The sequence below is a fragment of the Chlamydotis macqueenii genome, chromosome 24 (assembly GCF_036417535.1).
Source record: "Chlamydotis macqueenii isolate bChlMac1 chromosome 24, bChlMac1.mat, whole genome shotgun sequence".
Classification (NCBI taxonomy): Eukaryota; Metazoa; Chordata; class Aves; order Otidiformes; family Otididae; genus Chlamydotis; species Chlamydotis macqueenii.
The window spans coordinates 5,440,818-5,468,671 of NC_141579.1; the positions used below are offsets into that span (position 1 = coordinate 5,440,818).

The window sequence follows — 27,854 nt, forward strand, 5'->3', positions numbered from 1 at the left end:
TTTGTTCTGAAGACTTATTTTTAAGTAGGCCGTAACCACAAGCCACCATGCAGCAGACTTTAAAAAGAAATGGAACAGGAAATTCTGTAGGGGCGAAAGGAGGAAAAGTGAAACAATTCCATTTTATGACACCTATGCTGGTCATTCCCACTCAGAGCAGGATTGTGTGCTATTGTCAAACAGAAACTAATTATAAAACTTACCTATTAATTTTATCCACAAGTACTCGTGGTACGTGAAAAGAAACTTTTCGGCTTTCCAGTTCTATCTCGCAGATCATAGGTTTGAAATATGGAAGTGGCATGCTTCGTGTGAAAATGTGGTTTAAAGCACCCTCTACACAGAAAGATTTATCTTGACTCCTAGCAATAAATAAAAGCAGAGCAAAGTCATTGATGATTTCCTATATTTAATGTGTCACAAGTAAGCATTACATAGACAACTCTATGTAACACTAACACACCTCTTGTTGAATCTCATATCTTGTTACAAGGTGACAAAAATTCAACACTACCATATTTTCACTGGGCAGGTGGTCCAATATCAGAACAACATGCACAGAAAGGTGGTGCAGCCTCCATTCCTGGAGACTGAATGCGGCTCTGAGCGACTTGCTCTAGCTGGCTCTGCTTTGCCACGTGGAGCAGGACTAGGTGATTGCTGGAAGTCCCTGCCAACATAACCATGTTGTGATTCTGTGATTTTCTGCTAAGCAGATACACATACCGCAGTCCTGCTGCTGTCTTTAGGCTGAGACTGACATTTGTACCGAAATGGATCATTTTGACCTTTAAAATTCTAAGATAATCTTATTTTTTAGAGAGTACTTTGCCAAGAAACTTGCATTTTAATCTTGGCTATTCTGCTTAGAGGCAAAAAAGAATTGTAGCTATTTTAAGGAAAATTAAAGGGAGTTCCTCTCTCCAACAATCAAGATACTAAAATAACATACTAGAGTTTTATAGCATTATAAGAGCATGAATAACAACTTTTTAGTTTTGCCACATGAGGGTTACCTGTAGCCTGTACACTTATATCCATGGATTGTCTCTGCTTTAAAAGGATGAACATTACTCAAGATAAATCTAGCTCCTGCTGCCACAGCCACTATTTGCCAGCTGTTGTGCCATTCTCTCCTTGGTTGATCAGCAGGTGTCCCACCCTGTCCATTGCAAAGAGCCACGTGGACCTCTCCCTCCTCTGTCAGCACTTCTGCGGCGCTGGAAGGAAAGCCATACAACAAGAAAAATCCTGCTAGCACACCCACAAATTTTATAGTGCCAGAAAAACACCTGTAACATGGCTAGAAAACTGTATCACAGCAGTCAATTAGCATAGAACTACTCCTGGTTTACTCACCTATGGAAAAAGCGGGCAAGAAGCTCTCTGTTCTTCACTACCCCAGCCTTTTTCCCACAGTGAGGAAAGTTGAAATAAATACAATCAAATTCTCTTTGTTCTGGTAAAAAATAGGCCTTCAGCTTCGTGCAGTCCACAGAAAACACAACTTCAGCTCCTTCAAAAGTAAAAGAAAAATAAGGCTCTGATGCTTACCATCACGGAAAATTTTAAAGACAGGTAGCAATTAAAATCCTCTAGTCCATTTTTAAGCATATCAGAGCAGCAGCTGCCAGGCATCTTCCCACTTACGAGCCTTAAAAAGAAGCTGTATCAAAAGAAGCACGCCCAGCAGGTCGAGGGAGGTGGTTCTCCCCCTCTACTTGGCTCTCCTGAGACCCCACCTGCAGCACTGCGTCCAGCTCTGAAACCCTCAACATAAGAAGGACATGGATCTGTTAGAGCAAGTCCAGAGGAGGCCACGAAGATGATCAGAGGGCTGGAGCACCTCTCCTCTGAGGCCAGACTGGTAGAGCTGGGGCTGTTCAGTCTGGAGAAGAGAAGGCTCCAAGGAGACCTTGCAGCAGCCTTCCAGTACCTAAAGGGGAGCTACAAGAAAGCTGGAGAAGAACTTTTGACAACGGCATGCAGGGATAGGACAAGGAATAATGGCTTTAAACTGGAAGAGGGTAGGCTTATATTAGATATAAGGAACAAATTTTTTACTGTGAGGGTGATGAGGCACTGGAGCAGGTTGCCCAGAGAGGTGGTGGATGCCCCATCCCTGGAAACATTCAAGGTCAGGTTGGACAGGGCTCTGAGCGACCTGGTCTGGTGGGAGATGTCCCTGCTCCTTGCAGGGGGGGTTAGACTAGATGATCTTTAAGGTCCCTTCCAACCCAAACCATTCTATGATTTTACAATTAGAGAAACCAGAAAGCTTAGGCTCCCTTTGCTCTCTTGCAGAGACTTCTGTTAGCTGGCTCCTTGTTTCAGTACTAAGTCAGCCTGATTAGATTTTAGGGTATTTGATTTAGCCTTTTGGACAATCTAATTCCTTGTGGCAGAAGTGGGCTCCTGAGATGCCCGGAGCACAGAAGAGCTATAAAGTGAAAGACATCACTATAAAGTGATGCCCGAAGTGGTGAAGGACAGAGTGATTCACTGGTACACCCGGTAGAACTAAGTCCCCGATTTAAGGCAGACATGCCACCCTGGCTCGCACCTTGACGAAGAGCGCGGTTACAGCTAACGGCCGAGCACTACCGACGCCGCTCCTCTCCCCGTCCCGGCCCCGCTTTGCTCGAGGGCCCCCCCGCCACCCTCTCTCCCCCTCCCTTCCCACCGGCCAAGCCCGCCCACCCACCGCTCTCCCGCAGCCGCCGGATGCTCTCCGCGGCTCCCCCCAGCCGGGACACCTCGTCTTCGCTCTCATAGCAAGTGGCTACGACGTGGATCCCCGCGGCCCCGCACAGGGAGGCCGCGAAGGAGAAGTTGCCCTCCCCGAGCAGCAGGACGCGGCGCACCGCCGCCATCTCGGCAGACAGCGCTCTCTCATGACGTTTCCTGCCGGCCCGCCAGCCGCCGGTGCGCTCATCGCTTGTTGATGGCGTCAGGCCCGTCCCCTGTGAGGCCCCGGGCCTCCACGCCTTCGCTGGGCGCTACTACGGGAGCGTCTTCTCCCTTCGGGCGCGGCCTGGGCCTCTACGGCCTCCCCGGTGCTTCGTCCCCCTCCACGAAGCCCCTGCACAGGGCCCAAGTAGCTGCCGCCTCCCCTGGCGAGGGTAGGAGCTGTAGTTGACGGCCGCTGCGGTCCCAGGACTGCAAGTTATGGCTTTGGAGAGAACAGCCAGGCTTTACTGTCGCCTGTTCTATTTGTGTGCCCTCAGCTGCTGCACAGGGCAAGGACACTTTTCCGGAGTCAGATTGATAACAACAGTGGAAGGCTTAAAATTGGCAAAGGCAGGCTCCAACAGGGACCTACCACCCGCAGTTCGTGAGGTTCTGGTCCTAGTTCAGGCATTAGGTCCCTGTGGCCTTGGATAAATCCCTTCGTCTATTTCAAAGGGCGAGTAAGTTACTCTGAGAGGTATCCAGTGAGGTGAAACTGAGAAATGCACTATTACAATTTAGGAAAACATATACTTACCATACCACTCCTCCTGCCCCTCCTTCAAAGAAAAAAAGGAAGAAAAAAAAAAAAAAAAGCTTTTTGGCATCAAGAAGGAACACAGTTGTTCTCTGATGCCCTCTGTCACGCGTGGAATATAGGAGGTCCCTGTGCAGTCGCCAAGGGGGTGGAAGGAACAACATTCCATGTCATGTTTCCTGCTGGTGAGATCCAACCTGATCCGAAGGAGCTGTTGTTTTCTATTGCCAGATCATGTCCAAGATCCGTTGGTACAACTCCCTCCATGTCTCTTTAATGCGTGCTACTGGGCATAGGGAACTATGGATGGAGTGGGACACCACTTCTAAGTTTTCCCAGTGTGGCTGGAGGTGCGCCACCAGTGAAAATGATTACTCAAACCCTTATGGGAAGCTGGAATGAAGAGCAATACAATATCCAAAAAATTGTGCAGCTTAAGCCATGTCCCTCCCAGGTACGTCCTTGTGCTTTTCCTTATTGTGGATATAGCAAATCTCAGTTGAAATGATCACTAGTTGGTTAATTTATAATGCACACAGGGCATTACCCTTTCCATCCCCAGCTACAAATACATCAGAGGTAACCCTCCCATGAGTAGCTTCCCTTTCTGCAGCCCTGCTCCTAGTCTTTCCTACTGTTTTTTAAAATGCAGAAGGGCAACAGTCAGCACCCTTCTCTCAGATGAGTGCCCTACAACAGTCCCATTACAAGAGTAAAGATGTGAGGAATGCTTTTTTGTTTAAACTCAGTCTTACTCCTTGTAAGAGTAGCCCCAGTCCAGGTCTCTTTCCTTTGCTGTTCAGATGGTAAATCAAAAGTCATCACAAAAGCTTTGTGATCTTATGCTACACTGATTTGTAAGTAGTAGTGCAATTGCAGATACTTTGGTCTTCCTGTAAGATTTAGCTATGCTAAACTGGAGTTTTTCTTTTCACTACTTTGAAAGATACTCTTCAGATTACAAGGGAAAGCATCAGAAAATAAAAAGTACATGTACAGAACTGAAACATAGTCTGTTGGATCTGTAGCTTAGCTAAAGAGGAGCTTCTGAATGACAGAATGCTTACAGATGACAGAATAGTTTTCTGTCATTTTCTCATTGTTGAGGTGTGCTCCTGTGCCACCACAAAACAGGTATTTCGAGTTATTCAGGGAGTGGTATTTGCGTTTCAAGTGTTCTTGTCTAGCTAACCTCATCATATTTATCCCCAAGGAGCTTTCACTCAAAATTCCCATTTCTTGCTCCTGAGTTCAAGGCTAACAAAAACCTGCTCACTTAGTTCCTCAAGTTTTTTTTTCTCTTTATTCGTGTAGGATTTGAACAAGAACCTCATTGGTTTCTGGGCCACTACTCTGAGTTGGAACTTCCTTTGTTCAACCCAACTCCTCAGTCCTGCTGCACAATAGACTACAGGCCTCCACATAGCAGCATTTTCTTTGCTTGTGTCCAACACTCAGAGAAGGAACAAGAAGGATACAGGAAAAGCAACAGAGATGGAGAGAATTGGCAGACTATGCCTCCAGAGAAACAGGAGGCCTGTCTGCTAGCAGTGCTACAAGCATATCCTTCAAGAAAAAAGACCTGTCAGGCATTAAAGCCAAATGTAGCATCACATGAAAAACATTCTTCCTGCTTTCTAAGCTGTATTATTTGTAACCTATGAGTGTTTCTGTCATTAGTTTTGTATGCAGAGATGACTGCAAGTCACCAGTCACAAGACTGCGCCTTGTCAGTCAAGTTTGACTAACACCTTAACTGGAAGAGCTTATTAGAACCAGCTAATAGGAAACACTAGATCTTGGCAATTAGGTGGGATTTGGGGTGTTTGACAATGACCCCACATCACTGAGTGCTCATTTTATTTTTCTCACTTAAAGCCGCAGAAGAAGGATGCCCTCTCAGCTCATTTGAGATTTAAACTGATCCCTTCTAACTTTTGTCTTAGCAGGTATAAGGAACATAGAAAATAGGTCAGGTCATAACAGTCTGATGATCTGGGTGACAGATTTATGACAATGTGTTCTTTTTGGAAATGAATTTTAGAAATTCAATTCCAGTAATACAGACTTTCCTTTATGCTCATATTCCTTTGAAGAGAGGTGCTAAGCAGATGGTGACACCTGAGAAGGACTTAGTAGTGTTTTGTACCAATCAACAATGTTAGCATAAATCAGACTAATACTGTAGACATCAGATTCTGTTCATTGTTTAAAGGGCACTGACAACATAGTTTCAAAGTGATGTGATTTGCACCATGAGAGCAGGACATTTTTCTCCTCTCTGGATCTATCTGTGTTTACTGCAGCTATGCAGTTTTTATCTGCAGCTGCTCTGAATTGGTTGCAGCACTTGGATGCTTCTCCATAACATGAATCACTCTAGAGATTTAAGATACAGTTGTCTTCCATTCGGTTGTTATCTAATACCCACACTTCGAATGGGTTTCGATTGTCATGAAGTTGTTTTACCAGTCTAATCTCCACTGGAGAAACTTTTCTGTTTCTTGTGAAACACTGAAATCTTCTGGGAACATGGAAGGAAAAGGCTCATGCAATTAAATGTTTGCAAATCATTAGAGTACACGAACTGAAACTAGCGACCAAGACAAGCTCTCCTGGCCACACTTGCCACTCAAGCTGTAAGCAGGAATGATGCTAGGTATGTTTCTCTGCACAGCAACCTTACTCAGCTTTCTTGACCCGAAACTTCCTTTGTCCTCAGTGCTCAAAACAAAAAAAAAAATACAAACTGCTTATTAATGTTTTATTTGTTAGTAAACTTACTCAGCATAAATAATAAGAGTAGCCATTCAGTATAGCTGGCATCTGGTGAAAAGTGCTCTTGAATGGCCCCCCAGGGTGCCTTTAAATAGCAGCCTACTTCCTTTGGGCTCCTGCAATGGCAGGCTTCTCTTCGCGGGTGATAGGGATAGTGCGCTCAGGGACATCACTTTGTTTCCTTGGTGCACTCACAGTCAGGACACCATCCAGTGAGAGTGATGAGGTTATGGTCAAAGGGTCCACATCATCTGGGATCCTGTATTTCCTGTTGAACTCCCTGGCAATAAAGCCATGCTCATCCTTCAAAAGGAGAAGAGAAGGAACAGCTCTGATTAGAAATGTTCACTCAATTCCACCTAAACCATGGGCCCGTTGCATAAAATCTGAGATCAGGAAGCTCCAGCTCTCAAAGGAAAACCTTTCAGAAAGTTAAAAGAGTTTTTATTAGGAGCAAAGACTGGCCAAGTCTTTCAAAGAGCAAAGACTGGCCAAAGTGAGACACTGCCCTGCCTAGGCTGCAGGTGCCTGCAAGTACACTGTTCACAAGAGAAGGCTTTTGTGTTGGCCAAAGACTGGCTTCATTGCACAGCAGTGTGCTGTCATTCCTAAGACGCAGCAGCTAGACCTACATGCAGTGACAGCCAGGCCTGTTCCTGAGGGTCTCCAGAGCTCTAGTAATATACAGCTTTCTATTCAGCTGATCTCAGCTATAGTGCTTGATTATTTTCTTAGCCAAAAAAAAAATTGCAGAAGCTGTCTGGATTGCAGGCTTCCACCAGCTACAAGTAATGCTGTATTTCCTAACTGATGGATCTGTGCTCCCAGAAGCTCTTAGAGCTGACAATTCCAGTGCCATAGCTACTTTATTTCACATATTCTTTTCCTTCTGGCAAGAAGGTGGGGATGGGGGTGGGAGAGAGGTGGGGACTAGCAAACCCTTTACATGCAGGTTTGGACATGGTTTTTAACTCCTGTCTGCCCAGTCGCCGCACAGGTCTCCAGAGCCAGCAAGCAATGGGATGACTGACAGCAGAACAGAGCCTTTACAGATTACAAACTGATAGGTGGGCCTTTCTCAGGAAGAGGTAGCCTAATGATAATGGAACAGGCAATGCACTGATTCATTATATGGTTTAATTATTACAGTTTGTTCTTAGCTTATTGAATGCCTCCCTGCATTCCTGGCCTCTTCAAAGAAAGAAGAGGCCCAGAAATGCCCATTTCAAAGATGATTTTCCAGTTCAGTTCACAGTTCATGTAACATCAGCAATAAATTTCCACCCTATTGCTGCCCAGTCTGGGATCAGCTGGGGGGGGGGATTGCACAGAGTATCTTCCATTAGGGCTGGTTGATAAAAAACATTAGAAGTATTTGAGATGAGCACAGGAGAGGATTGCTTTGCAATCTCCTTGTTTAACCATAGATGAGGAAGTTCACACTGACTCTATCAGTCGCACAGTTAAAGTAGAGGTACCTGACGCTCTTCGTGTTTCCCATGAATTTCTATCATGTCCCCAAGCACCTTCACTTTTAGTTCCTCGGGGGAGAAATGCTTCACATCAATATTTACAGAAAATTTGTCCTTCTCCAGTCGCATCTGCAAAACAAGGAGGTGACTTTAGAAAAGAGCAGGTGAGGGTTTCAGCTTAAAAAGGCTCTCAAAATATAGCAGTTCAGAACTCAAGCTGGTATCTACACATGCACTGTCTGACCTTCATTTGATCCTGGGATTCTCATCTGGGTGGTTTTGTCCCTTGCTGGCCTGTTGCATTAATGCCCATTACTACTGTATCCAAAATGTGACTGCTTTCTCTTGATCACATGGGATAAATGTTTTCCTTGGGAGCAGGGAAGAGATTCTCTTGATCTGTATTTATTAAAACTGACTCGTTAGTTGGCATAAAGATTTCATATCCAATTTTTTTTACAGAATGTCTGGAGGTTTCCAGTTTCTGAGACTGGATTTTGCAAAGTCTTTAAAGCAAAAGAAACCCTGACTGTGCAGCTGACTGCAGGTCATCTGCAGGCGTGCAGGCGTTCCCCTGCATCGTCACTCTGGCAAGCAGCAGTGCCTCACTGCTCACCTCTGTTATTGGGGCAGCAGGACTTCTGCCAAAACTCTGAGTCACCTCCTGCTAATCTCACCTCCTTCCCTTCCATGTTGCACTTTATCACCTCTGACAAATACTGCTTTTTTTTTGCTGCTTCTTGAGGTTGAATTTGCATTTTCTGCCTGACTTGGACACATTTGTGGGACTTTGCTATATGACCTGGCTGTCTCTGCCTTCCTGCTGCATCTATGGTCAGGGAGCCTGTGAGTCTCCTGGAGCTCTGCTCTGGGATGTGGACACAGTCTCTGTGCCAGCTAGCTCTAGGCTTACTGGTTTCCGCAGTTTGACCTGGGAGTCTAAGTGCTTCCTCCTCCTTCCAGATTATTTGTGACGATTTCTCCACTGAGATAGTCAGACGTTGTTATCTGTGGTGCTTATTATGGCTGCTTCAGTGGAGAACCAGACCCACGTCACTAAATCAAGGGAAACATTATGCAAAGATTAAAAAAATACTTTCCTCTCACTCCTTTGGCTTAGAATAGCTCTACAAGTTACTTGTAAATAAGACAGTTGATTCACAGAACAGGCAAGGTTGTTTGAGCTGCATACCTCTTGGCTCAGCCCCTGAAGCAAGCAAACGGCTGCTTCATGATCCTTTGGGTCCTGTATCTTACTTAAAATGCTACTTTTCTCAGCAGTGATTCTTTAAAATAGACCCCTTTTTCCTCAGCAACCAGGAGCTCCCACATTGTCTGATATGAGGATCCCGCTACTCCTGCCCACTACCCCTGTGCTGTTTGCTTCTCAGGAAGGAATGGGATTGAAAGTTTTGCACAGCAGACAGGAAAATCAGGCTGCGTCATTTCTTCCGTCAGCTCTTACAGTCATTTGCCATGCATTCTCTGCTCAGTTTCCCTCTATTCCAACACTATGGCAATACTTGCTCTCCGTCACAAATGATTAGCAGAGCATAATGCAGAGGAGCAGAGGCTCAAACATAGCACCATTTTCCCCAGCCTTTTCCTAATAGCCACCTGCAAGCAGCTTCGAAGCTTGCAGCTCTGGTGGATCTCCAGCTCCAGACCCATCAGGATGTGCACACAGCAAGAATAAAGAGCATTAAGAAGGGAAGATTACCTCAGAGAGTCCTTTCTCTATCCAACTGGGCATCCGAAGAATGGGTGATCTCATCAGGAAGGGACTGAGGCTGGGGGAAGCAGGGAGCAGCTCTGACTCCTGCAGGTGCTCTCCGAAAATCTGGTCAAAGATACGACTCGGTGCCAACCAAGATAACAGGGGTCTGCGAATCAGGGGGTTATGAATGGTGATATCCATTGGAGTGCGCTGGAGGAGCCTGGCAAACAACTGTGCTGCAGTGCTGTGCCAGGAGCGCGGGACAGCTTTATACCCGTGCAGCTGGCCAGACCTTCTACCCCCCCGAGGCCTCTTGAACAGTGGTGTCAGGGATTTTATTGTCCCACTCCTGGGCTGGTCCCTTCAGCAGTGCCCAGTAGCTGTCTGGGGGATGTGAACTCATTGCTGAGGAGGAGGGGGAAGGGGAGAAGAAGAAAAGGAGCCTAATGGGGTAGCAAGAAGCCAAACTGCCCAGCCACCCGCCCTGCTCCCCACGTGCTGTTTATCTGCAGAGTCCCAGGCAGGCTTGGCGGATGTTCCCAGCTGCTTTGGATGCCAGCAGGATCAATGCAGCTCCTATCTTTGGCTCACAGGGAAAATTACAAGGGGCCGTTGTTCCCACTGCCAGCACTGAGACTTCAGGTCCCCGCATTGCTCACCAGTCTAGGAAGAGCTCTGCCTCTCCTTAAGGCAAAGGAAGCCACAGATCTGCTTTAGTCAGAGGGCAGGAAAGATCCCAGGAGGTCTTTGCTGAGATACCTCTGGCAGTGCAGCTCTCTGCAGCCCAGTAAGCCCCACTGCCTTAGTGCACGCCCATTGGTGTGCGTGTGAATGAAGGATGGCTTTCTCCACAGTGCTTCAGCCCAATGTCTCTCGTCTTTTGCCCATTACAGAAACCACTTTGCTGGAGAGAGCAGAAGAGCCTGACACTCTGACCTCACAGTACTCTGGAGGGCTGTGAGTGGAGATAAACCAGACATGTCAAAAACTTCCATGGTGCTGCACCGTGACATGCCTTCTCCGGGTTGCAAGCCTCCTCTGTCTGCCTATGTCCATGCAGTAAGGTGATTTCCTATAACTGTACTCCTAATATGTCTTAATTCACACACTTATTTTAATTCCTGTGAACCTAAATCATGGGAATGGGTTCAGCCTAGCAACTGTCCTTAAAGGGCAAGAGTTAGTTTCTGCCTCTGAGAGCTCGCAACTTAAATACAATTACTGGCTTAGAGGCACATCATTCTGACTGCTAGCACCACCAGTCCTTTGCAAAAGGGCCTGACTCTCTTACTCTCAGTTTGCCTGCAAGAATCGGGAGCAGAATTTGCTCTGTGCAACAGCTCAGGCCATAAATACCTTCTCCAATTCCCCATTACATCAACAGCAGTGCACCTGCTCTCTCATACTCAATGAAATCTCTGGTTTCAGGGTACAAAGTTTAACCAGGCACTACTCCCCTCCCCTTCTTCCGCCCTCCCCCCCCCCCCCCCCAGTTCAATAAAACTAGATCTATGCCAGCTTCAGATCCCTGGTTAACTCATGATATCTGGCATAAGCATTTCTCCCAGTCTTATTACATTATGCCAAAGCTCTGGCCAGGAAACAGTCTGGACAGCCAGCTTGCAGCAGCACGGTTTGGGATGTGAAGGTGTCAGTAGTGGGATCTGGATCCTGTCTAGCCCTGCTTAGCTACCTGCAGCATTTCATCACTCATAGGAACAAAAGGCTGGAGCTGTCCGCTCAGCTTCTGGGAAAATCAAGCTGTCCTGCTTTCTCCTACTTCATCCTCCCTCAGCTCACCCCTGTGCCTCCCTGCTGTACTTGGCTGCTTATTTGCCTCCTGCACCCTCTGCTCGAGGAGGTGATCTCAGGGACTGGGAGGAGGTACAAGATTTTCCCGAGGCGTCCCTAACTGCAGGCAGTGCCTGCACTCACTGGTGGAATGCAGCGAGAAGCTTCCCTCGTCACCCTGGCGAGGCAGCCTGGGGCCTGTGCGTGTGGCTATTTTGGTCCATCTTTTTATCACACACTCCTCCCTGTGGAATTCACCCAATTAAAACCTTGCAATCTGCAGCCTTCACTCTCAGAGGCAGTGAGTGCTTGGAAGGTCCCCTTCCCAGACACACCATGGCTGCCCGGACTGTCCCACACGCCTACCCGATGAGTTTGGAGTACGAGTTTGCCAACCCTAGCAAGATTTACGACCAGAACTTTGGAGAAGGTAAGAAAGGAGATGGGATCCCCCCAGCACCTTTCTCTCCTCTGGTGCAGGAGGGCTGGTGGAGCGCACCCCAGGGAAATGGAGCTCCAGGAAGCTGGAGCCAAGGCATTCTGAACATAAGAAACCAGGTCAAGTTGGGGGGGAACATCTGGGGAATAGCCAGGGTCTCTCTTCTCAGATCCACTTCCTCCATGCCTACTGCTGTCTCTCCTGTCCCTCCCTCATGCCCCCAGTGGTCTGGCATTCATGCTTATGCTGTGCAAGCATGGAGCAAAATGCTCTCAGTGGCGGGGGGGGGCAGTTTTTGCAGCCGGGGGCTGTGTAGAAAAGCTGAGCTGGGGTGTTCAGCACAAAGCTGGGCAGTGGCTGGCGGAGGGGAAGGAATGTAGGCAGCAGCAGAACCATTCAGCACCAGCACAACAGTGTGAAAAGGCAAAAAGCTCCCTGAACAATGGCACACAAAAGGTCTTTAGTTCTTCAAGGCAGTTTCTTCACCATCAGCATTTTCCATGCCCATCCCTGGCTGTGGGCTTTGCACTGCAGAGTGCCCAGTGCATCCCTCCCTGTCCACCCAGCAGATGTGCGAAAGCTGGATGCCAGCCCTCGGCTTGCTGGCAGCTGCCAGCGGTGTGGTGGGAGGCAGTGGCTGTGCATATTTTAGAGACACAAAGGTAGGAACAGCAAGAGACTTCATCCGTGTTGTGCTGATGTGGTGGCAAAACCAAGGTGTTTGCCAGGTCCCAGCCTCCTCCTGTTACCCTCCCCTATCTGCTGCCAACCATCCTTCTCCAACTCGTTCCCCTGGAAACCTCACATTCCTCACTGAGTCTCATTTTCAGGTGTGTCTCCATGTGATATTTTAGCCCCTGCCCTGTACCATGGCTACTACATCAGGCCTCGGATCAATAAGCAGCTGGATCGAGGCACCTCTGAGATCACCCTCAATGAGCACAAATTCCAGGTGTTCCTGGATGTCTGTCACTTCCTGCCGGATGAGCTCACCATCCGCACCGTAGACAACTTGCTGGAGGTGATGGGGCAGCACCCACAGAAGGCTGACCGCCATGGCTTCATCTCCCGAGAGTTCACCAGGACCTACATCCTCCCTCTGGATGTTGACCCCTTGCTGGTGAGAGCCACATTGTCCCACGATGGCATCTTAAGCATTGTGGCTCCCCGGACAGGGAAGGAGGTGAAGGCCAGAGTCAATGAGGTGAAGATAACCCAACAGGAGCAGCCAGTGGGGAAAGAAGAACAGTCTGAGGAAGGAAAGGGGAAGGAACAGTCCTAAAGGCCCCAGATCTGGGCTCGCGCAGGGAAGGGGTGGGGGGGGACAGGGATGGGGAATCCACAGTGCCACACACCTATTTCTCACCATCAGTGTTTAGCAGGGTGGTGAGGCAGCCATGTGTATGGAAGACTTCTTAAGGCTGATGGCTGGAAAAAGGGACTTGGAACTGAAAAAAAGAGGGGGACTAAAGTGTTCATGTGAGGGACTGTAATGCAAGTTTTCTCCTAGATCAAGTGCTCATTGAGCACCATGCTCTTCTCTCACCCCAAACGGCAAGGGTCAGTCTTACCCTAAACTGCAAGGCTGTGTCGCAGTGGACTGTTACACAACTGCCATGCTCTAGCCCAGAACGGTACTGGGAAGAGGGAAGAGATGATCCCAGTGCCTTGCTTCTGAGCTGGTGTCTGACCTTTGTGGAGATGGAAGGTCTTGTTGGTCTGTAAAAGCACCTGCAGCTCTGAAGAAGAAAGAGGAATAAATCTGCCTCTGATATTTTCTTGTTTGCCTTGGATTCATGTTGCTTCTGGCCAAGCTACTCTGTAGCAGGAAGGATGGACAGTGCCTTAGCCACCCCAGATGCCAGGAGCAGAGCAGCGGAGAGTTCACACTGAGCTCATCTGCGAAAATGACATCAGTAGGGACCTGGAGGGACTTTGTCCATGGGGTAACCAGGGGGACTTCTGGGATTGACCCTCGGCCTCAGGTGCAGCTGGAGTTGCTTGCTGTTTTAGGGAGCCCACAGTGGGCAGTAGCCTTGAGGATAAAAGTGTAGAGTGACAGGCTCCTGGAGGCTCACTGTGCATTTCCAGACCTGCAGCTGGAGTTACTCCAAGTAAAAAAGTGCCAAGCCACAGTCTCTGCTTGCTTTAGCCCTCTAGTTTACGGGACATAAGGCCTGTTTGCACACAGACCTTTTCAGCCCTTGTGAGGGGAGTGACCCCCAAAATGCTGAAGGGAAAGGCTCTGCTCAGATCCCAATTGCCTTGCCGGCATCCCAGCACTCTTTGTAGAGACACAGAGGGAATTAATTTGGCCCCTTTTGCAGACATCGTGATGCTATTGGCTATATGAGAAATGTCTCTGTGGTCTTGTGATGTTGGGCCAGGGATCGTGTGTGTTGCTGTCAGTGGCAGCTGCTGCCTTGGATGGCCCCAAGGGCTCAGCAGGTGCCAGTTGCAATCCTTGTCTTGTCAGAACCAATTAAAGCAGACAAAATGCTGTGTCACTGGCCAAATATGGGGGTCCCTGGCATGCCTCAGTGCAGGCCTCCCACATAGGAGAGAGGAGGTTCCAAGGTTCCTGTGGACAGAGCTTCTCCCTCTCCCTACTGGGATGTGACCTGCAGGTTTCTGCACTCTGCCTCCATGAATACATAGGGCCAGAGACGCCCTGCTCAGGAGTCTGTCCCATGCAGCGTGCCTCTTCGGTTGCTGAAACACCAGTATAAGGCTGCTCTTTCACCCCTGTCAGGCAAAGTGGGATCCAGACCCGAGTGAACCACTGTGCAGCTATTTTCTACTTCTCAGGGCCCCTGCCGGCAATGAGGATCAGAGTCAAATTAAGAGCAGCACTCCCTGACAGTCTAATGAGAGCAAGCAGGAGGATGGCTAAGCCTCCATCCCCCTTGGTGCAGATCAGACACCCACACTGACAATCTGTACTGCTGCTGCTGGAGGATGCCCTTACTCATGAGGTAGGATCAGATAAGCTGCTGCCAGGCAGTATTTCAGACACTGTCAAAATAAAAATTGTCTTTACAACAGGCTTTGTCTAAGTCATTAGTAACAATTCCAGAGATAATCCTGGGCTAGTGACTTTCAATCACCTGACGTAGCTGCTAGTAAGGGCAGGAACAGCCCAGTTCTTAACTGCTCCCCTGTGTAGAAGCCTCTCTCTGCTCCTCATTGCATGCCACACCAGCCTCATGAACTGCACCAGATACATACCGCATCCCATTTTCAGCAGCACCCGTCTGAATCCTGAGTCCCAGGAGGGCTAAGTTGCTGAGCCCATATGCCTGTGATGACGGCAGAGACCTGTGTCTGTGTGTGGGCTCAGGCATAGCCATGATGTCCTTAGTCCCCTGCCATGAAAGTATTCATCAAACTCACAGCCACTTCAGATCAGCAGTTATAAAAGGTGTTTGTTTGTCTCTGATCTGGCATCTTCTGTGCTTGTAAGAAGGACTGATGGTCCCCTTGTTCACTGCGGGCCTCCTGTCACTAGCATAAACATCTTCACTGGACTGGGGGTATGGAAGATGACCACCATATGACCTGCAAGCTGGGCAAAAGGTGCCTGGCTGAAGGAGTGCACAAACACACACAATGCAGACATGGCACACGCTAAAGCATGAAATGCCATCTGGCCCTGCTCTGACTCTGCAACACGAGGGCTGTGGGTTGCTGAACCACTGGGGGCTAAAAACAGCATGTGGCCAGGGCTGGGGCTGCACAGGGAGCAGATTCTAAGACAAAAGTACCCAAACCAGTTCAGAACTCTTTCTCCTTCATTTTTTATAGACAATGCCAGCTTATTGTGTGCCTGTACCACACCTATGACAGTGTGGTCCCAGTCCCTTGGTGTCTGAGGTACCCTGACCCTATTGCAATAGCTATGGACAGCATTAGTAGTCATTACACAGTTCTGTTCCCCCTCTGGCTTTTATTAGCCCTGTCTTTGATCTCCAATGATTTCATTCTCTATTGCTGGGCACTTGCAGGCTCATCCTGTGCCAGTCGCACAGCTTGTTACCCAGACAATGTCCTTGAGTGCATGAAGACAGCTGCCCAGAGCAGTGATGCAGTGAGAGGGGTTGGTACTGCCTGGTGTCAGCCACTGGGCTGTTCCTCTGCACCCTGGCAGGCTTTGTAAAAAATGGCCTCATCAGTTTGCTGAGTAGGAGCACTGGAAGCCATGCTGTCTTTCATCCCTGCAGACACAGACTGAGGAGGGAATGCAGAGTGGCAGCCAAATGCTCTCCAGCTCTGCCAATGTTTTTGATGCCTTTCTGTTTCTCTGGTGGAGCTCAAACCAGCAGTTCCAGTATTTGTGAAAGGGGCTGATGGGAACAGGCTCCCAGCCTTTTTTTTTTCTTATTTTCCACAAAGCAACAAAGCCCAAGTTATCCCAGAAATCAAAACAGACACTGGCTCACTAAATCAACAGTGTCTGTGGCAAACCCAGAGACACAGTGTCTGCAACTTCCCAAGCAGGGAAAGACTCCTGAGACCACTCAGTCTTTGCAGAACCCTAAGAACACAGTTCTGTTGGGATCAGGACTGAATGCCATCTGCCTGCATAAATCCAATCCTAAATTCTCTCAGGGGTGCTGTGGTGCAGGCTGAGCTGTGCCATTTCTCCAGCCACACACTGAGGAGTGTTTTGGAGCAAGACTCAGGCTCTGCAGGTCATGGTGCAGCTCATCCAGGATGCAGCTGAGAGAGCAGCTGTGTCCCATGGTCCTTCCAAAGCAGAACCCTTCTCTTCCTGGCATTTCTGGACAGGTACAAGCTTTGCTCTGCACTTGGGCAGATGATAAGTGATGCTGTGAGCCTGGCTGAAAGCATGGGTACTAGGGCTAGTCCCTGAGATAGCCCATTAGAAGGTGAAGTAAAAATATCCACTTGTCAGCAGATCCCATGAGGCATTCAGGCCTGCACAGAACTCAGGCTGACTGCTGAAACAAAGCTGTGAAGCACAGTTTCTGCTCAAGGACTACATTAACATGGTATCTTTCAGTGTTGAGTATCAGCTCTCTTAGAGATGACAGAGATCAGCTACCTGTCATTCATTCCAAGAATGACCAGCCACAGTCTGAAGGGCTCTCAACATGGGTAGAGAGGCAAAATGCATGTTAATGTTCCTGTTTGACATGCTGACTGATGAGCCTAAGAGCTGTATCGCAGTTCCTTAATGATGCAAGGTCCCTCATGGGATTCTGTCATTCTCAAAAGCACAAATCTGTACACTTTCATCCAGGTAGCTTTAAAAAAAAAAAGGGATTCTCAGTAATGTCCCTGAGGTTGCATATGCCTTTCTGCAGCACTAGAGCTCAGCTGAGAGGAGACCTGCAAGCCTGGTCTCGTCTTCGCTGGGACATCACTTCCCTCCCAAATAGAGGGGAAGTGGTGCTCTCTTTCCCAGATGATGCCAGCCTGCGCCACACATTTTTCTGACATCCTGCTTGAGATGCAATGATGGACAGCAGGAACAACACTAAGAGCTCCCACCCTGATGTTCCTCTTTTTGTTCAGGAACATTTGAAGTCCCTCCTCCATTCTCTTCTGCATCACTGCTGGCATCAGCAGGATGGCGCTAACGGGAGAGAGGGATAGCGGAGGGACACCCACTGTACAACTCACAAAGCAGAATTTTAGCCCCAGGGCTGAGACCTGGAGGCGTGCTGCTACCTTGCCCTCTCCTCCCTGGGTAGCCAGAGGCGAGCGCAAGCCCCGGCGCCACGGACAGCCCAGGGCAAGGCCTCCGGTAGATGGCACGCACGGGCCTGGCAAAGCCTCGCTGCAGCGATGGAGAGAAATCTGACACTGCCAGACACTCCCTGGGAATAGCCAGGGGCCGAGCAGGAACCAGGAAATACAAGCTCTCCCCGTCCAGAAAACACTTTTGCTTCATGGAGGAGGGAGCGACATGGGCAATCTCTGCAGCTGCGGGCGACCATGGTGAGTGCGGCATCCGCCAGCTATAGGGGTGGCAAACAAAGCTCCGGGCAGCCTGGGCACAAGTTTGGGTGGACTTTGCAAGCTTTCCTTCTTGGGCTGGGTTTGCCTGGGCTCCCGCCTGGCTCTCAGCCCTGCATCTTGCCAGCTCACGCAGAAACTGAGCGCAAGTGAGCAGGAGCATTGGGTCACGGCTGTGCAGGAGCCGGGACGGAGGTGGGAGGCCGGGGCGGCCCCTGTTCGCCAAAGGCAGGACAGGGAGAGGCGAGGCAGCTTTGTTGCTCACGTCTCTCAGCCCAGACAGGCTGTGGCACCTCCTGGGACTGGCAGCTTGGGTTCCCGCAGCCATGCCAGCAGCTGAGAATAGCTCAGTTCTAGGAAGGGTCTAGTTAAAATCCCCGTCCTTGCCCCAGTGGTCTCGGGCCTGGTGGGCACCAAAAGGTATCCCCTTGGCATACTGCACGGAGGGGCCCCTGGGGCAGTGCTGGCACTAAGGGCTCGTGGGTCACCTACGCCATCCTGCTGTCAGCTCCTCCAGCCCCTCTCCCTGCCTGCGTCTGTCTGGGCTTTATTTGCTCTCGGGAAATCCTGGCCACGTTTTTCAGATGATGTTGCTCTTTCTCCCTGGGAGGAAGGATGACAGTTTAATCCCTCCTGGCTCATGTTGTGACCTGGACCTCCTGCTAACAGAAAAAGGGCACAGTGGAGCATCATTCGGTGCCAAGTGGAAATATTTTCAGCTCTCGGAGTGGTACAAGGAGGAGAGCCGTGAATATCAGATGAAGCTCCAAGCACATTCTCTCCAACACTGCATTTGTTAAAAGTATTAGAAATTCATCAGGACTTTTTAATAATTACAAGAGGCATAGCATCATCTAGTGGCTGGAGTGGAGGAGGAGGTTCAGGACACTGAGGTCCTTCCAACCTGAGCCCTGAGCTAGAGGGCAGAGGAGTTTGGGATTTAGGAAGAGGAACTGCAGGTGGGAGATGGAAGGCTGGTTCTTGATATTTCTCCCACCAAAAGTCTCATTTTCTACTTCCTCTACCATGTGGCAGAGAGTAAATGAGGCACCTAGGGTGTGCAGGCTATTCAAACAGGCTCTGAGCAAGGAGAGAGGAAGGCAAGTGGGAATGTGCTGTTGGTAATGTGGGCTTGGGAGACACTTACAGAGGACCACAATCAAGAGTGGACTGGTGCACTGAAGCTCACTGCAGAAGTTTGCGTGATTCATAGCTTTGCCTTGGTGACAGAGGGAAAATAAATGGTACTTAATTTTAGTTCAGGTGTTTCCAGGCACCTGTACTGCTTTTATTTCTGGATGTTTGCTCAGCACCGCAGCTGTGTCAGCAAACAGCTGGGCTTCCTAAATAAAGCTGGGACTTACAAAAGGGCTCAGGGTGGTAGGCATCCACCTTCTCCTGGACAGAAGATCCTTGTCATGATCACTACCAAAGCATGGACCCTAAGGGAGACAGAGCAAAGAGCGAGAGACTGAGGAGGCTCCCGAAATCTTTAAAGAAAAGCCGTTCCAGCAAATTTATTCACAGAAGAAAGTTACCGATGACAGCAAGTGTGCCCTCGGGTCTGTATAATTCTGCAAGTATGGCCCTGTGGAGGGCAGGCCCAGGTATTCTCACCACTTGATTTAGTACTCAGGGCCTCCCGTGTGCATGGACAGCAAAAATGCCAAAAATTCGGACCCATTGTGAAGCAGGCATGTGTAGGGCAGAAATCAGTTTGGCATTGACATGGGAAAAGGAGAAGAAGCAATATAGGGACATGTGTGCTGTCATGCAGAATACAATGTGCTTCTAGCAGACTGTGAGTTAGTTACAACATGTTTGACCTGGTTTTGAGAAGAGTGGAGAGGTTTGGCCTGCTCATTTCCCTTGCCACATCCGTTCTAATTACCAGAGATGTGAGGCTGGGAGATGCTGTCTCCTGCCTGGCTGTGATTAGCCTGCAGACAGCCTCAGAATAGCTTCAGCCTCAGAATAGCTTCAGCTGGCTGCCTCTCTCTACAAACGAAGGCAACCAAAACAAGCAAGAGCCGCTCGGAAAACTGATGTTGCAACCTACCTCCCAGGAAAGAGGATAGGGACCCTCTTGATTTTGCTTCAGATGGTGCTATTTTAATGACATTGTACAACACGCCTGGATGCTGTAAAGAAGCAAAGTGCTCTAGCACACAAGCCTTGGCAAGGAGGGCCCTGGAGACCCCGCAAGCTCATAGAGACAGTGGTGGAGTGAGCTGCAAGAGTGAAGTGAGAAACACTGCAAGACAAAGCAATGCTGCCTTGAACTAGGCCCTGACTCCTAGGTGCAAACCCCCAGATTTTGTCTGCCAAGGACTGGAAGGCAGCAGGCATGAGAAGCAGTGTTGGGTGCTTTTGCACAGGTGCATGGCCACCCTGCCTTCCCCAAAGCTGCCTTGGACTTCCCAGGTTTAGCATGTCTGGTTAATCATTACTGACCGTTTTGAAGATCTCCAAGTTCTTTGCCCGCATTCACACTTTTTTTTTTTTGTTTTGCCATTAGAGTGACAAAGGCATTGCTGCACACACCATCCTGCTCACTCACCCACTGAAACTGCCTCTAAAAGCCGCTAAAGGCCGAGTTCTGCCTCAGGCACTGCATTGTTCTCGCCTGTGGCAGGATTGTCTGGTAAATGCACATGCTATGGGACATAAACTGCATCTTGGGAACCCTCTGGTAACTCTGTAGCCCCATTAAAAGTGCTAGGTGCCCACTTTTGGTTGCTGCCTGTGCTGCAGCAGAGACGCAGACCCGTGTGCGACCCTCAGCTGCATGCTGTCTTGGTCGGCAGCCAGCACCAGATGGATGTGCATACACAGGAGGAGCCATAGAAGAGCTGGCACCTGCTCTCCTCTCACCCTCCAAGTGTGATGCAGCAATAACATTTCTTTAATGCATCTGGCCTAGAATGTGACGTGTCTCTGCTCTGCTAGACAGCCTGCTCTCCCCTGCCAGCACCAGCCTGCAGGAGCTCAGCTCCTGACTCTTTTGTTACAGCCGGAATGAATTTGGCTTCTGTTCATATCATGGCTGTATTTGGCTTGTCTCTCTCTGGTCACACAGGTACAGCAGAGATTAGGGTTTGGCTTGGCTCATATTAAGTGCATAACTTGTTTGCTTTGATTGCATTTTAAGTGGAAAACTGAGAACAGGAAAATGTCTGAAACATTAAATTAGCACAAGGTCTGTGCACAGCTGCTGCTTGGGCAGTGGTGCCAAAGCACAGGGTACGGAGCTATCAGAGCATCTGGCCATAAGAGAAGGGTTTCGTGACAACTGAGTTCGTGCTCTGTACCCTACATCTTTGATCATACAGCTGTGGAAATGTAGTTGCAAAACTACAGCGAAATTTGTTCTCATTCACTCTGATGCATATGCACAGTGGACAGCCAGGTAGGGCTGAAAGCCAAGGAGACTTGCAGGGGGGTCTGTGGGGTATGGTAAATGTGTCACAGAAGAAGGAAACACATCCTTACATCTCCCCTTTGAACCTTCTCCCTGCAAGAGTCGCTCAGGTTCTGGCTTGGTTCAAGAGCTGTTCTCTGAGACACTTCTTGGACCTTTCTCATTACCCACAGATGTGGTACCCTGGGGTGGTGCCTGTGGGTTTGCATTTTAGGAGGGCAGAGGCTTCTCAGGGCTGACATCTCTCTCTGATTTCAGGAACTGTCCTTCGCCTTTTAAAAGAAAGAAAGAAAAGCAAGGTAAGGATTTGTGAAAATTCTTTAGAGTTCCAGAAAAGGTGGAGTGACTGAGCCCCTAGTTAGCTGACATTAGTCAGTGTTGACTGTGAATTGGATCCCTGAGGCTGAGGTCCCCTCCCATACTCCTTTGTACCTAACCTTCCTCAAGAGAAGTTTGGTATAAACAAGAGGCAAGATTTCTTTAAAACTTAAAGCAAGGGGTGTGATGTGCCCTGGGACTTGGCAAAGGGGAAGGAAGGGACTTCATCAGTATCTTTAAAATACCAGAGTCTCACATCAAAACTCATGTGAGTACTCTCAAGTGGCAGCATAGAAGAAGCTGCATCAAACTCCTGTAAGAGCTGCAAACATCTGTCTAACATCAGTCCTCCAGAATAAATGCATTCACTAAGTAGCCCATTTGTGTCCTGTGGCCTTTGGACCATGCTGGGCAAAATATGTTTGTCAGGCAGCAAAGGAAATGACAAAGTTAAAACTGAATCTGACTTCTCTAAGAGCCTTACAAGAAAGCTCTCTGTGCTGTGTCTGTCCTCCTAAGTTCTGCCAAGAACATTGCGGTCCACAGCATGTTGTCATCCTGAGAAACCTTATTTTTTCCAAAGAAACAAGCCCAGGCTTTCTTCTTGGAGGCGAGCCTCAGACAGCATTAGGGTCGAGGGTGTCAGATAAGGTGGAAGTTGGATTTGTGTCCAGTGGGGAGAATCCATGGGCCAGATGCTGCATTTCTGCATTCAAGGGTGGAACAATAAACAGTTGTGTAACCTGATCTGCTGGTATCTCTTTTTCAGGAACCAATGTGAGACATGAGACCCAACAGCATCAGGCTGGCAGGAAGGTAAACAGCTTTCTAGAGATGTTTTCCTAACTGTATATTGAGAAGACAGAGCTGACCACCACTTCCTAAGCTAGAAGGGTTGGGAGGACATGGGGCAGTTTATTCAGAGCCATGAATCGTCTCATCCTGCATGGACTCTAATGGCTGTAGGAACAACGTGCATTGCTGCACAGTGATGTGGGCCCATTTTTTTCCCCTAAAGTGCAGTGGAAGTAGTAGGATGAAATCTCTCTCTGAGCCTGAGGTGTCAGAGGGCTGAATGGTGCTGGGGGCAGTGTGCAGGGTGTCTCTGCCTGTCTGGGGAAGGCAGGTGTAGTAGCAGCCCAGGAAGCTGACCTTCCAGAGTTCTATCTCCCCAAAGGCTCCAACGTATGAAGATGTCCCGGAGTTTCCTGTCTATGCCACTGTGAGCAAACCCAAGAGTGTGAAACAGGATGACAGCATCCATTACGCAGACATCCAGGTGTTCACCAAGGTCCGGGAGCGCTCTGCAGCAGAGGTGAAGAACTTACAAATGCAGAATGCTACAGAGTATGCCACCCTCAACTTCCCCCGACCCAGGCTGAAATATGACAGTAAGAATGGGACCCTGGTGTAAAAGACTTGATGGCCCTCTCCTCCTTCAGCAGCAAAAGGATTTCACAGACTTAGAGATGCTGTAGATGCAAGCTAACCTCATGGACATATCAAACCTCCCTGAGAAAATGCAGAGAGGCTGTGTTTTCCACCAGCATTTCTCTTTGGAGGACACAGACGTATTTATTCTCACACGATGAGTAGTTTCCTATTTGATTCTGCTGCCAAAAAAACACCTCTTCCCCTTGGAAGAGTTGCCTCTGAAGCTGGCAACCCATCTCCTCTCAGCACTGTGAGAAGACAGAGCGGCTCCTTGGCTGATGAAGGCTGAAACCACAGCCCAGAGCTCCAGTGAGAACGTTTCTGCTGTGGCACAGGACCAGCTGAGTGCTGCTCTGCAGATGGATTTGGGAACGTGGCACACAGGATTCAATACTGGGACAAAGGAGATGTTGCCACAGGATTTTATATCAATGTTAAGGAAATTCTGCAACGTGCAGAATGACATGTGGATGATACTGTGAAGAAATGGCGCAAAACCTGTAACAGTATCTACTGCAATGTCTTCCTCCAACACCTGCCACTGTAGCTGCAGTCATGCACTATGTGCATCCCCTTTTCTCAAAAAGCAGTGTTCTATAAGCATGCATAGCACACTAAAACCATGGCCAGAAACGCAGAATTAACTGAAGGGTACAGAACAATTTCTTTCGCTGAAGCACTGTACAGATACGCATCCTTACCCCAATATGCACAGAAGTGAAGTAGTGAGCTCTTGGCTCTGACTGGAAATAAACCAAGGAAAATCCACAATTTAAGTGTGAGGCAGACATTCAAAAGCCACTGCCTGTATTTAGGGCAGTTATCCAGTCCTTAGAGAACAGCAGCTGTCTGCATGCCTGAGATACTTGGAATTAATCCTGGTCAACTTTAAAGATGTCTTTGGACTTTTCCTAAGTTTTTTTCTTATTTCGTACCATCAGCCTTAGTTATAAAACCCAGTAACATAGAGCACACACCATGTGGCATTTTCTGCTAACCCTCCCAGATAAGCCTTTGAGAATTTGTTTGTGGATTTAAAATAGTGTTAGTTGTGCAGTATAGCAATCATCCAAAAGGCTTTTGCCACTGAACTGAATTTGACAGTTGCAGCATTGGCAGTTGAACAAGGTGCCCAAGCAGTTATATTCAAGCACTAAATCAATGCTTGGCTCATTCTGTTCCTATATAATGATCTGCACATCTAAATGCAGATTGAGGGACAACCTGGTTATTGCCAGTGTTTAAAAATGGACATCCTGGTACATTTTATAAATATACATAGTTTTGCATATTATGTCTCGCCTAAATGTAAAAAGCATGAAGGAGTTCCTGCTCATTACAAAAAATAAAGTTGGTATGGGCAGTGTTTGCTAAGATGGAAGTGTTTTGAGGACCAATCCTACAATTTTTCTATATTTTTGCCTGTGCTCTCCAGTAGACCTCAGCAGGACTATTGTAAGACCAGAGTAACATTTGTGGGAGAAGGCTTTTTTTTTTTTTTTTGTAATTAATACAGTGTATTTTTCTACCTGAAAAGGTTTTTTTTTTTGCCTGTGCTGTCCAGCTGACCTCCGTGGGGCTATTATAAGGTCTGCAGTAGAAGGCCCTTCATTTATAATGGGTACAGGATTATGTTATTGGAAGGGCTGGTTCTTTTGAGTGCCTCTTTCTGCTCCTCCAAGTTCCTTTCTGTGCTCCCTCCCCAGCACGAAAACCTGTCCTTTGGACTGAGAAAGATTGAATGGGCACAGGATTTACTGGAAGGAGTGTGTCTGGGAACCATGGGACACTCTTAGCACTCAGTCCTGCTAGCCCAGCTGTCGGAGGGGCAGCCAGGGACACAGACCTGGATCTGGTTCATGCTGGGCAGCAGTTATATTCTTCCTTGCACTGAATTGCTGGTACAAGAACTAGAAAGGGACACTGGCTTGAGTTCTAGTCAAGCCCTCTGCATCATAGGAAGAAGTTAGATTTTTTAGAAACTTTATTAAATATAGACTATAGTGCAGGAGATAGGAGGTTTTCTAGAAGGTACAGACTCCAACAGGTCATTTAAAAAAGAAAACAATTTAAGTGAAACAGCCAGTCATTGCAGTGGCATGCACAACATGTGGTACTGTTTTTTTTTCCTCACCCAACAGGAGAGCTGGGGCCAGGGAAAGCAAGCTGCACAGACACTAAGGCCAAGCTCCTGGGCCCAGAGTGGCGTAAATTTGCACATCCATCAAGTTAAACCAGTTTTGCCGTGGACATAAGTAGGACTGGGTTTGGCTCCAAGGAGCTTGTTTAGTCACATCACTTAGGTCTGTTGATCTGTGGCTCAGCCCTTTTGTATTCTGAACGAATGGGAGCTACAGTAGAAACTTATTTTTTAATGCATGCCTCAAAGCCTGGAATGGTGGTTTATCTCCTATTCCCTATGGAAGCTCCAGCTGCCATACATAGCTAGTACTTGGTGGTGTTTCTGGACGTACAGCCTATCTTAGAGATAGTCAAATGCTATGAGATAATCTGTGCTTACAGATAATCCTATACTCTGCATAGGAACAAGAGTAGAACAGGAATTTTGCCTTTTTACCAGGCCTTGAACAGATAAAATGTGAAAACCACATGTTCTGCAATAAGGATCTTTCTGAAGGACTTGGTTTTGCACTGAATATTAAAAACTTCCAACAGTGTATCTCCTGTGTTTCCCCAGGTGTTACATGAGTGTTAATGTATCAAATGTTCCTTGAAGATTAAAGATGTAATTTTTAGTTTTAAGTGATGAATGTGCACTCTTTGGGGAGGCCGTTGCCCGCTTGTTGCACTGGGGCTGCGGGGGCGCACAGGCGGCCCTGGGGGAGCGCCTGAGGAGCCGGGGCCCACCCAGCCGGGGGTTCCTTACACTCCTCCCGTCCGGAACAAACGCATCGGAACGGAGCTGCACCGTGCGTGCTGAACGCCGGCTCCCGGGGCCCTCAGCCCCGGCCTCCCTCCACCCCGCCCCGGCTGCAGGCGGGCCCGGTTTAGCCGGGCGGGGCCTGCCCGGGGCCGCTCCGTCCCGCCCCCGTCCCCATGGCAAGCGGCGACGCGCCGCGGCCGGGCCCGGGCCGGGCCTGCACCCTCCTCCCGTCCGCGCCGGGGGCAGGTAGGGCCGCAGGGCGCGGGGCCCCGGCACCCCACTCCACGGGGACCCTGGGTTTCCCTGTGCCAGCCCCTCCCCTGGGGTTCCTCAGCCCCCGGGACCGCCCTGCTCCTGGGGATCGACACCCTGATTCCCCGCCCCGGGCCTACCATTCCCCACAGCCCGGTCTCCCCCGACCAGCCCTGCTCCTGGGCATCCCCGTGCTCCAGTCCCCCTCTGGGCCGACCCCGTTTCCAGAGACACTTGGGGCCACACAGCCCCTCCGAGGCCTCAGACTCTTGCCCCACACCTCGTGGTCTCCCTTGCTCACTCGCTCTCAGCCCCACTTTGTGGAATGGGACCCAAAATACCTCCAGCCCGAGCAGGTTCAGCAACCTGCCTTGGCTCTGCCCGTTACTGTCCTGTGCTACCCCTGAGCTTTGGTCCCTAGAGATGTTCCAGGATGACAGAAGGGAGATAACTGTGACCATCTGCTTAAGGGTTACACTCCCACCCACCTTTAAATGATTCTTAAAAACAGTGCTTCCTGCTGTCATTCAGTCTTTCTCAAGGAATCTTACCATTATCCATTCTGTTAACTCTTCCAAACTCCTCCACCTTTCCTTTCACCAGAGTTCAACTCGAGACTTCTATAGGAAGCAAAGCAAATATAGAAGCAACGAAAATATAGATTACCAGAAAATTCCTAAATATAAATGTCAGTATGTAAAATTGTTTCCTAAAATTATTCTTGAATCTTCACTGTCTGGGCTAAATGCACTGAATTAAGTAATACTCTGAATATTTGACACTAGGGATCAGTACAGCTTTGACTGTCATATTTGACTCCTGTTGAATTTAAATTCCGACTCCACAAATGGGAGGAGATATGCCAATGTAATCAGGAATCTTCTTTTACATGTGTTTCAGGGGAATTCTGTCCACTATATATGTCGAAGAAAAAAAAAAAAGTGTAAATTTCCCTAAGACTGTAGCCCCTAAATATATTTTCTGTAGGCAATGAAAGAAGATGGCAACTTTCCTCCTTTGTTTTGGTTATATTCAGACATTTCATTGGTAAGCCTGTTCACCCTCTAGGAAAATACTTTCCTTTGTGTTTAATACATTTGCTTCTCCCCCTCAGGCTTCAAGGGGGAAGGAGTGCTGGTACCTTCCCCTTGGCACTGATCTGAGCTGTGGCATCCAGCATGGGAACTCTGGTGGACACAGTGCCCCGAGATACATCACAGCCTGCGGCATCCTCCGTGAGTTTCCAGGAGTCCTTTTTGTGTCCGACCTCTGTTTTGGACACTTGATGGGGAGGTTGGGAGGGGACACTCAGTGACACAAATACATTAGTTGCATTAGGCAGCTCTTTTTGCTATCACTGCAGTCATGACCACACAAGCCTCATAGCTTTTGTCTCTGAATCAGCTTCACTTGCTTTTATTTCCCCAACTAAAATTTTATTACCAAGAGCTGAAGTGTGGCCATTGATCTTTCTCTCTTTCTTAAGAGCCGATAAGAGAAACAATCAGAGAATGTTGATAAGTGCCTTAAAATCCTTGTATAGAAGTCTTGAAGGAAAGCTTATGTGTTGATACTGGTGACGCTGCTGTGACACGACACAGTCTCATCACAACAGGAAATTAAGCTTAAACGGGGCTTTGTCATGCACCTTCCCGGAATTCAACAGGGGCAAGTACAGGGGTTAGGGTTATGCTGAAACTGGCCAGGAGAGGGCAATGCCACCAACCAAACTGCCATCGTACATGTTTGTTTTGAAGGTCACTGTCCAGGAACAGTTGGTGCAGACATGCTTTTGCTATTATTGCCTCGTGCCTTTAATTTTGGAATAATTTTCAGAGAGAATTATGAAGCATTAGTTTTAGTGAGAGGCTGTTTTGTT

At 48.5% G+C, this 27,854-nt stretch overlaps 5 protein-coding genes across 7 annotated transcripts in view; 3 read left to right on the forward strand and 2 right to left on the reverse strand.

The window, feature by feature from the left end:
* The window catches only part of LOC104478585 (ALG9 alpha-1,2-mannosyltransferase), a 45,935-nt gene extending 43,053 nt beyond the window's left edge, over nt 1-2,882 (reverse strand). For both annotated transcript variants that reach the window (XM_086766222.1, XM_086766219.1), the window contains exons 1-4: nt 2,705-2,882; nt 1,360-1,516; nt 1,017-1,220; nt 204-362 (exon numbers count right to left, since the gene is read on the reverse strand). In XM_086766222.1, coding sequence (XP_086622348.1) covers nt 204-362; nt 1,017-1,220; nt 1,360-1,516; nt 2,705-2,873 — 689 coding nt within the window. In that variant the 5' untranslated portion in view covers nt 2,874-2,882. The remainder of the gene's footprint in view (nt 1-203; nt 363-1,016; nt 1,221-1,359; nt 1,517-2,704) is intronic.
* Nucleotides 2,883-6,237: 3,355 nt separating this feature from the next.
* On the reverse strand, nt 6,238-9,813 carry CRYAB (crystallin alpha B). The gene is made up of 3 exons (XM_086766169.1): nt 9,458-9,813; nt 7,744-7,866; nt 6,238-6,568 (listed from the first exon to the last, which is right to left on the reverse strand). Exons 1-3 carry the CDS (start codon nt 9,653-9,655, stop codon nt 6,365-6,367), a joined length of 525 nt encoding a protein of 174 aa, XP_086622295.1. The 5' UTR covers nt 9,656-9,813; the 3' UTR covers nt 6,238-6,364.
* Nucleotides 9,814-11,527: 1,714 nt separating this feature from the next.
* HSPB2 (heat shock protein family B (small) member 2) lies at nt 11,528-13,462 on the forward strand. The gene is made up of 2 exons (XM_010121828.2): nt 11,528-11,675; nt 12,515-13,462. The coding sequence occupies exons 1-2, from the start codon at nt 11,582-11,584 to the stop codon at nt 12,964-12,966; spliced, it is 546 nt and encodes a 181-aa protein (XP_010120130.1). The 5' UTR covers nt 11,528-11,581; the 3' UTR covers nt 12,967-13,462.
* Nucleotides 13,463-17,458: 3,996 nt separating this feature from the next.
* C24H11orf52 (chromosome 24 C11orf52 homolog) lies at nt 17,459-25,595 on the forward strand. 2 transcript variants are annotated; one of them, XM_010121827.2, is made up of 4 exons: nt 17,522-17,648; nt 21,346-21,386; nt 22,175-22,221; nt 22,583-25,595. In XM_010121827.2, the coding sequence occupies exons 1-4, from the start codon at nt 17,617-17,619 to the stop codon at nt 22,817-22,819; spliced, it is 357 nt and encodes a 118-aa protein (XP_010120129.1). In that variant the 5' UTR covers nt 17,522-17,616; the 3' UTR covers nt 22,820-25,595. The 2 variants fall into 2 exon arrangements, with proteins under 2 accessions (XP_086622315.1, XP_010120129.1); XM_086766189.1 differs by lacking the exon at nt 21,346-21,386 and having other exon boundaries at nt 17,459-17,648.
* Nucleotides 25,596-27,094: 1,499 nt separating this feature from the next.
* The window catches only part of DIXDC1 (DIX domain containing 1), a 43,163-nt gene continuing 42,403 nt past the window's right edge, over nt 27,095-27,854 (forward strand). The window contains exon 1 of the mRNA XM_086766332.1: nt 27,095-27,210. Within this exon, the coding sequence (XP_086622458.1) occupies nt 27,154-27,210 (57 nt within the window). The 5' untranslated portion in view covers nt 27,095-27,153. The remainder of the gene's footprint in view (nt 27,211-27,854) is intronic.